Raw genomic sequence first — 10,468 nt, forward strand, 5'->3', positions numbered from 1 at the left:
TATTTTATTCTCCTGAATAATATGAATTTTTAAAATTTTAACTCACTCAATCCTAGAGATTTTTGCTACTTTTCAAAATTGGAAAAAAGTATTAAAAAATAGCATGTACAAAAATAGTTTTATTCAACTATCTTAACATGTAAAAATAAAAACATTTGCTTTGATACTACGCCTATAATTTGTCTCATAAAAATGTGATAAATAGGCACGGGGTAAAAGTAACTCGGGTAAACGAAGGTATAGTCGGTGTTAGGGTTGAGTGAGTTACATGGAAAGGTCAATAAGCCAAACTAGCCAAACACAGACACAAGACAATGCTTTACCATGAATTGTTTCATTAGCACAGTAGTAGACATATGAAGCCTCAGGATCCAGATTCCATGATGACTGGTCAGCAATGGCTGAAATAGAAGAGAGCACAAGAATACAATTAGTTGTAGGTAAGGTAACATGTAAGTCGTAGGTAAGGTAACATGTAAGTTGTAGGTAAGGTAACATGTAAGTCGTAGGTAAGGTAACATGTAAGTTGTAGGTAAGGTAACATGTAAGTCGTAGGTAAGGTAATATGTAAGTTGTAGGTAAGGTAACATGTAAGTCGTAGGTAAGGTAACATGTAAGTTGTAGGTAAGGTAATATGTAAGTTGTAGGTAAGGTAACATGTAAGTTGTAGGTAAGGTAACATGTAAGTTGTAGGTAAGGTAACATGTAAGTTGTAGGTAAGGTAACATGTAAGTTGTAGGTAAGGTAACATGTAAGTTGTAGGTAAGGTAATATGTAAGTTGTAGGTAAGGTAACATGTAAGTTGTAGGTAAGGTAATATGTAAGTCGTAGGTAAGGTAACATGTAAGTTGTAGGTAAGGTAATATGTAAGTTGTAGGTAAGGTAACATGTAAGTTGTAGGTAAGGTAACATGTAAGTTGTAGGTAAGGTAACATGTAAGTTGTAGGTAAGGTAACATGTAAGTTGTAGGTAAGGTAGCATGTAAGTTGTATGTAAGGTAACATGTAAGTTGTATGTAAGGTAACATGTAAGTTGTATGTAAGGTAACGTGTAAGTTGTATGTAAGGTAACATGTAAGTCGTAGGTAAGGTAACGTGTAAGTTGTATGTATGGTAACATGTAAGTCGTAGGTAAGGTAACATGTAAGTTGTATGTAAGGTAACAAGTAAATTGTATGTAAGGTAACATGTAACTTGTAGGTAAGGTAACATGTAAGTCGTAGGTAAGGTAACATGTAAGTTGTAGGTAAGGTAACATGTAAGTCGTAGGTAAGGTAACATGTAAGTTGTAGGTAAGGTAACATGTAAGTCGTAGGTAAGGTAACCTGTAAGTTGTATGTAAGGTAACATGTAAGTTGTAGGTAAATCAGATAAAGCAGCAGCATTACTGTTTTTCGAAAACACAAAATCGCAGATGAACATACTGGTACATTTTTTTCTTCTTTTTTAAAAAAAATATGGTGGTATCAGATTTAATCATGTGGGCTAAATGATAACAACAAAAAATAAAAATAGATAGTGTTAACAAATGTTTACGGAAAATAACTTTAATGGAGGATAAATGATATAACCTAACAAAATTCCACAGTTTCATATGTTGTTAATAATAATAATAAAAACAAAATAATAATAACAAAATAAATAAAAATAATAATAATAATAATAATAATAATAATAATAATTAATAATAATAATAATAATATTAATAATAATAACAATAATAATAGTATTAATAATAATAATAATAATAATAAAAATAATAATAATAATAATAAAAATAATAATAATAATAATAATAATAATAATAATAACAATAATAATAATTTTTTTATCTTAAATCTTTAAATTAAATAATTATTATTATTATTATTATTATTATTTATTATTATTATTATTATATTATTATTATTATTATTTTTATCATTATTATTATTATTATCATTATTATTATTATTAATTATTATCATTATTATTATTATTATTATTATATTATTATTATTAATATTATTATCATAATTATTATTATTATTATTATTATTATTATTATTATATTATTATTATTATATTATTATTATTATTATTATTATTATTATTATTATTATTATCATTATTATTATTATTAATATTATCATTATTATTATTATTATTATCATTATTATTATTTTTAAATATTATTATTATTATATTATTATTATTATTATTAATATTATTATTAATCATTATTATTATTATTATATTATTATTATATTATTATTATTATTATTATTATTATTATTATTAATTATTATTATTATATTATCATCATTATTATTATTATTATTATCAATATTATTATTATCATAATTATTATCATTATTATTATTATGATTATTACATTATTAATTTTCATTATTATTATGATTATTAATCATTATTATCATCATCATCATCATCATCATTATTATTAATTATTATTATTATTATTATTATTATATTATTATTATTATTATTATTCTGGATTAAGCCGGAAATCTTGTATCCATGCAATTGTGAGTCTACAGTCCATTTTCTTCACGAGGTTCATTCGGACACCATACCAGATTAACACAGGGGTCATCAATAAGCTTAAACAGCCGTGAACGTTACTTCCGCCCTCGTAATGACGCATGGTAACTTAGTAACTGGCTCTAAACTATCGGAACAACGGCGAACACCCCTATCAAATACTTCTCCGACGCGCATAAAAGTGTATCCAGAGGAGGAGAAAAATATTATAAAACTGACTGATCATGTTTTGACTTTTACACATTCTGATCACATGACATGTGAAAAAGTTCTAGCCAGCATGAAGAATAAAAAATACCGATTTTCTTTGCTTAGAACCAAGCTGCTCGTTACTGGCGGATGTGACATCAGACTGTTGAATACTATTATACAAACTTGTAGATTCACCCTTAGAAAGAAAAAATAAAAATAAACTCACATGTATATTTTATGGGCTTGGGGTAAACGATATTTACTGTTCCATATTTTTCAGCTTCTTGAGCGGCTTTGGCAGACCAACTTCCGGTCACGATGTAATCGGCTTTCAAACCTGGGACGGAATCAAAGAAATGTTATTGTTATTACGACATACTCATCAAGCAATCAGCACAGGAAACTCTTTTTAAGATTTTTGATTTGGTATTTATGGATTAAGTTTTTAATAAAATAATAATAATAAAAAAATAATAAATAATAATAATAATAATAAAAATAATAATAATAATAATAAATATAATAAAATAATCATAATAGTAATAATAATAATATAAATATAATAATAATAATTCATAATAGTAATAAAATAATAATAATAATAAATAAAAAATAAATAATAATAATAATAATAATAATAATAATAATAATAATAATAATAATAATAATAACAATAATAATAATAATAATAAAATAAATAATAATAATAATAAAATAATAATAATAATAATAATAATAATAATAATAATAACAATAATAATAATAATAATATAATAATAATAATAATAATAATAATAATAATAAAAAATAATAATAATAATAATAATAATAATAATAATAATATAAATAATAATAAAATAAATAATAATAATAATATAATAAAATAAAATAAAATAATAATAATAATAATAATAATAATAATAATAATAAAAAATAATAATAATAATAATAATAATAATAATAATAATAATAATAATAATAATAATAATAATAATAATAATAAAATAATAATATAATAATAATAATAAATAATAATAATACTGCTAGGGACTTTTAAAATAATAAATATAGATCATTAATTAAACAATGATTAGATATTATATATATTATATTAGATACAGACATATTTAATATTTAAAAACGCTATCAACATAGAAATACATTTTTTTTTAAATAAATAAATAAATCAAGCAAAGAAATGTTTTCTAAAGAAATATATAATAACGTGAAGTTGAATGTAAACTTCACTTTAATTACAAAAACAGATCAAATGAACGTTTCGGGTTTCCCCTTTATTTACAACATTGACACTACTCTAAAGAAATATGTCTTTAGCCTGCTTTTGAATGCCTCCAGGGATTCTGAATTTCTTATCTCAAAAGGTAATTTATTCCAAATGGAGGGGCCAGATGATGAAAGAATCTTGTATATTCATTTTTTAAAACCTTTACTTAAAATATTATGACCCAAGCTCAATGGCGTTCTCTACAAAAGGCCAGGTACTCATTTTACACCTGAGTGTGGTGAGAGACTGTGAGTAAAGTGCCTTTTCCAAGGACTCAATTATACCAGAGTGATGTAAATCAACTTCATTCTATCAATACTCATGTTATTTTCCTACTTTCGTTTTTCAAGCAATAAATAATTCGAACTAAATAAACAAAATCTTATCGTCTTGTTACAGTATCTGTGGCGATGTGGTCTTGTGGTATGACCCTCGCTTTCGGATTGGAAGTTCATGGGTTCGAGCCTCGATCGCATAGTTGAGTCCATGGAGAAGACTCTTTACTCACATTCTCTCACCGTACTGAGATGTAAAATGAGTACCCGGCCGTTAACAGCATTGTCTCTGTCGGAAAATAATGTATTATCGCCTAACAGGCGTCATGTCCTGTCCTAAACATTAAATGATGCTGTTGGCCATGACCCCTTGTAAAGCGATTTGGGCACATTGAGTGGTTATTGTGCTATATAAAGATCAATTTAAATTTAATTTAAATAATTCGAACTTAACCCTCTCCTTGCCAGCCATTTACAGAATTTTCCCCAAAATTTCACACCCACCCAACCCAAAAATAGCCATTTTTTCAGAAAAGCAACAAGCACATTCTATACATAATGAACTCTATTACAGTTGCATCGTAACAAATGTGACGATTTTCCAGTTGGTGGTAAGGAGAGGGTTAATATGCAAAATCTTATCGTCTGGTTACAGCATCTGTATCAAACATCTGACCATTGCACCCACCTGGTTTCATCGCCATGATATTTAAAGGAACGGCAGCAAACTGACCAGTACCACCGCCTTGTAAAAATAAGACTTTGTAGTTATCTGGAATGGATCTAGAAGGATGAGAAAAAGAATTAAAAATAAAAATGAATGGCAATGGTGAAATAGTGTTGCTTGTTAAAATACCACGTGATGTACAAAAACAATGAATATAATAATACTCCAAAATTGAACAAAACACTAGATACATAATGAAGTTTCCTCAGCTAATAATAATAATAATAATAATAATAATAATAATAATAATAATAATAATAATAATAATAATAATAAAAATAATAATAATAATAATAATAATAATAATAATAATAATAATAATAATAATAAAAATAATAATAAATATTATTATTATTATTATCATTATTATTATTAATAATAATAAAACAATAATAATAATAATAATAATAATAATAATAATAATAATAATAATAATAATAATAATAATAATAATAATTAATAATAATAATAATAAAAAATAAAAATAATAATAATAATAATAATAATAATAATAATAAATAATAATAATAATAATATAATAATAATAATATATAATAAAAAATAATAATAATAATAATAATAATAATAATAATAATAATAATAAAAATAATAATAATAAATTATTATATTATTTATCATTATTATTATTAATAATAATAATAACAATAATAATAATAATAATAAAAATAATAATAATAATAAATAATAATAATAATAATAATAATAATAATAAAAATAATAATAATAATAATAATAATAATAATAATAAATAATAATAATAATAATAATAATAAATTATTATTATTATTATTATCATTATTATTATTAATAATAATAATAACAATAATAAAAATAATAATAATAATAATAAAATAAAATAATATAATAATAATAATAATAATAATAATAATAAATAATAATAATAATAATAATAAAAAATAATAATAATAATTATTATTATTATTATTATTATCATTATTATTATTAATAATAATAATAACAATAATAATAATAATAATAATAATAATAAAAATAATAATAATAATAATAATAATAATAATAATAATAATAATAAAATAATAATAATAATAATAATAAAAATAATAATAATAATAAAATAATTATTATTATTATTATTATTATCATTATTATTATTAATAATAATAATAACAATAATAATAATAAATAATAATATAATAATAATAAAATAATAAAAAAATAATAATAATAATAATAAAATAATTATTATTATTATTATTATCATTATTAATTATTAATAATAATAATAACAATAATAATAATAATAATAATAATAATAATAATAATAATAATAAATAATAATAATAATAATAATAATAATAATAATAATAATAATTATTATTATCATTATTATTAATTAATAATAATAACAATAATATAAAATAATAAATAATAATAATAATAATAATAATAATAATAATAATAATAATAATAATAATAACAATAATAATTAACAATAATAACACTACACACAAAACAACAACAACAATATTAATAAATAAAAATAGTAATAGTAATAATAATAGTTATAATAATAATAATGATTGATGATGAGATGATGATGATGATGATGATGATAATCTTCATTGCCATCATCGTCATCATCATCATCATTAATATTTTACGTAAGGAGGCCTTTAATCCCACCCCCTCCCTTCCCTCCCGGTCAAACTGTTACACACACATACAAAAACACAAACAATCAAACAAGCACACACACACACACACTGTTGCCGCATATTGATATCCAGTAGCCGGGTGGAAGATAAGCTACTACATCCTAAGTATTATTGTTCAAGTAGGGGGTTTGGGAGGGGGAAAACTTTTTTTAAAGCCTCTCCCCACCCAAACCCCCTACTAGAAGTTCTAGTGTAGGGGGTTTGGGAGGTGGAGACTTAAAAAAAAAAGTTTCTCCCTTACTATCTAGAACAAGAATACTTGGGATGCAGTAGCTTATGGAAGGTCTCCCCAGTAGCCAGTTGTGATGTCAGTGACACCGAATTCGTTCAAGTGTGACCTAGTTATGATACTTATAGTCGGTAAATCTCCATAATATTATATGAAGACCAAGTCCAAGTCCAAGAGACTGATCGCCTCATTTTATCATCAACGGCAACTGTGATTTGACCCAAATTGTAGACTATTAATAGGGAATGAGATTAGCGGAAGAGTAGTGTCCCTTGATTGGACGTCACCCATAGTCTGTGACGTCACCGGCGGAAAAGTTATTAGAGAGAGAACGTCATGTTGGTTGTGCGCATGCGTCTCTTGTCCTCGCGGAAGCAACTGTGATTTGACCCAAATTGTAGACTATTAATAGACAATTGCGATGTCTGTCTACTTCTGATCGCCTCATTTTATCATCAACGGCAACTGTGATTTGACCCAAATTGTAGACTATTAATAGACAATTGCGATGTCTGTCTACTGTCCAACTGCCTGTGTGTAGGGCAAGGGACCCACGAAAGCTTAGGTCTATTGTTAGAAAATAAATGTACGGCGATTTTACCCTTTTAGTTTTGGAAGAAATCCCTATTTTAAAATAACATAATAGCAAAAATAGTATCCTTTGTTTATTAGAAAAAAATAAAACAAAACAAACAACAAAAATACCCACAAAAAAAAAAAAAAAAACCCAAACAGTCAAAAATCGCGTGTCAAACTCAATCCTAAGCTTACTTAAAATAAACCACAGTATAATTGGAACTCTTCTCCACGTTAACCATGAAATTGAGAATAAAAAGATTAGATAATTATCTCCCCTGATTGTTGCGACAAGGGTTCAAGAATGGAGTCATCTCTTGTCATGTCTTCGTTTTAAAGTGGTCTTGTGGTGTGGCGCTGGTCTTCGGACCGATAGGTCCCTGGTTCGAGGGCGGCGTGGAAAAGGCTATTATTTCCTCATAATATTCTCTTACCTCGTCCATGTGTGAAATGAATACCTGGCCAGTAAAAGCATTGTCTTTACCCCCCCCCCCTCCATTAAAAAAAAAATGCGATAACGCAAAACAGGCGTCTTGAGAAAGTTATTGAGCACATTAAGTGCACACCGCGCTACAAAACAGCTCGAGTTTACTTTATATTGTGTATGGTTTCTTTTTTGGTATACTTACAAAAGTTCTCTGAGAGTTTTCTCTGTGTTGGTGATGATTTTGCTGAACCAGGCGGATCGATGACTCATTTCTACAAGGAGAATAAATTTAAAAAAGCAGATGAGTAATAGTTGGTGAGAGGCATTGGAGATGTGGGTGTATAGAAGGATGTTGAGGGTATCATGGACAGACAGCTGTACGAACGAGGAAGTGTTGGAGGAGGTGAGAAAAGGAAGAATACTTGATCGATAACATCAGAAAGAGGCAGTTACGGTTTCTGGGACAAGTGTGGAGAAGAGATGGAATAGAAAAGTTGGTAACATCTGGGATGATCGAAGGAAAGAGAGCTAGAGGAAGAAAGACAAAGAATGACTTATTAAAATAACCTAAGAATGGCCAAATGTGATTTTAAAAGCAACACAGATTTCATGCGCACCGCAGAGGATCGTGATTCGTGGAGACAACTGACCGGCAACGTGCTCAAGAGCACAAGCAACGATGGATGATGATGGGTGGACGTGGATCGTGATTCGTGGAGACAGCTGACCGGCAACGTGCTCAAGAGCACAAGCAACGATAGATGATGATGGATGGACGTGGATCGTGATTCGTGGAGACAGCTGACCGGTAACGTGCTCAAGAGCACAAGCAACGATAGATGATGATGGATGGACGTGGATCGTGATTCGTGGAGACAGCTGACCGGCAACGTGCTCAAGAGCACAAGCAACGATGGATGATGATGGATGGACGTGGATCGTGATTTGTGGAGACAGCTGACCGGCAACGTGCTCAAGAGCACAAGCAACGATGGATGATGATGGATGGACGTGGATCGTGATTTGTGGAGACAGCTGACCGGCAACGTGCTCAAGAGCACAAGCAACGATGGACGATGATGAATAGTTGGTAAGCTAAATTTTATTATTAAACGTACAGAAACTTTACTTTTGCACAACACAGTAAACGGGAGGCTAATATTTGTGGGGGGTTAAGTCTCTTTAGATGTGTCGAAAATAAATGCGATTACGAAAGGGTAGTTGATGACTGACGTAGATGTGCCTGCTCCCAATGCAAATATTAATTAGAGCAAGCAATATTATCATCATTAGAACCTGCTCCTTTTTTCTAAGGGTTGGGAGTCTCTCTCTCTCTCTCTCTCTCTCTCTCTCTCTCTCTCTCTCATCTCCTCCTCTCTCTCCTCTCTCTCCTCCGTCTCTCCTCCTCTATTTATATTATATAAATTATAAATGGAGACACTCCGGACATAATATGCCGATTGATGACGTGGATGGAGACAACAGAAACATGTGTTTCGGCCATAAATAAAGGAGTGACTCCATTTATTAGCTCTAACCAACATAATCGAGCACTCTTGTACCTACCCACCAACACCCATATATATATAATACACACACAAATTCATCCAGGTAATACGACATAGACTAATGGATGGCAGATCGCGGGTATAGATAGTATGCAGATGACGTCACTCATGCCTTTGTTATTGTTTTTTGCCATCCGCGTTTATGAGTAATGCTCACTGAACTGTAGTAACCCGACTATAAACGTAAATGGATACACATTGTTTTTTATGTTGGTCCATTATACTTCCGGATGGCATTGTTATGAGCTTCTTAGCCAAGCGCATACTATCTATAACAGATGAATACTTATTAACCTCACACCACTAAGTCAAACAAAGTTAGAGAATGGATAGTATGCGCTTGGCTAAGAAGCTCACAACATTGCCATCCAGAAGTATAACGGACCAACACATAAAACTATGTGTAACCGTGAACGTTTATAGTCTGGTTAATACAGTTAGGTGAGAATTACTCATAAACGTGGATGGCAAAAAAAAAAAACAATAAGCAAAGACCCGAGTGACGTCATCTTCATACCATCTATAGGTGTTGAATAAGATTCGGATTTCGAATGAATGTGAAAAAAACAAACTGAATAAAATTCAAAAGCTTATATTTATTACAATTACATTTTGCGATTGGATATTTTTTTAAATAGCTTTAATATAGCGCAATAACTAAACGGCTTAAAGCAACATTTTAACATTTTTAGGACGGGACATGACGCCTGTTAAGCGATATTTATTTTTTTCGGACTGTTAACGGCCAGGTACTCATTTTAACACCTGAGTAAGGTGAGAGAAATGTGAGTAAAGAGCCTTTTCCAATGTTTCAACTAACGCCGATGGAGCTTGACCCCCAGGACCTTCCAATCCGAAAGCGAGTGTCACACCACAAGACCACATCCGCACACACACACACACAAACACACACACACACACACACACA

The 10,468-nt window shown here is 28.1% G+C and overlaps 2 protein-coding genes across 2 annotated transcripts in view; one reads left to right on the forward strand and one right to left on the reverse strand.

Annotated features, from left to right (window-relative positions):
- LOC144960786 (perlucin-like) overlaps window positions 1-10,468 on the forward strand; it is a 217,675-nt gene that overhangs the window by 50,488 nt on the left and 156,719 nt on the right. The window lies entirely within an intron of this gene.
- LOC144960781 (phosphoserine aminotransferase-like) overlaps window positions 1-10,468 on the reverse strand; it is a 35,683-nt gene that overhangs the window by 15,332 nt on the left and 9,883 nt on the right. The window contains exons 3-6 of the mRNA XM_078894124.1: window positions 8,175-8,244; window positions 4,984-5,078; window positions 2,962-3,072; window positions 324-401 (exon numbers count right to left, since the gene is read on the reverse strand). Of these exons, the coding sequence (XP_078750250.1) occupies window positions 324-401; window positions 2,962-3,072; window positions 4,984-5,078; window positions 8,175-8,244 (354 nt within the window). The remainder of the gene's footprint in view (window positions 1-323; window positions 402-2,961; window positions 3,073-4,983; window positions 5,079-8,174; window positions 8,245-10,468) is intronic.

The sequence above is a fragment of the Berghia stephanieae genome, chromosome 15 (genome assembly GCF_034508935.2).
Source record: "Berghia stephanieae isolate SIO BIC M18660-M18661 chromosome 15, UCSD_Bste_1.3, whole genome shotgun sequence".
Lineage (NCBI taxonomy): Eukaryota > Metazoa > Mollusca > Gastropoda > Nudibranchia > Aeolidiidae > Berghia > Berghia stephanieae.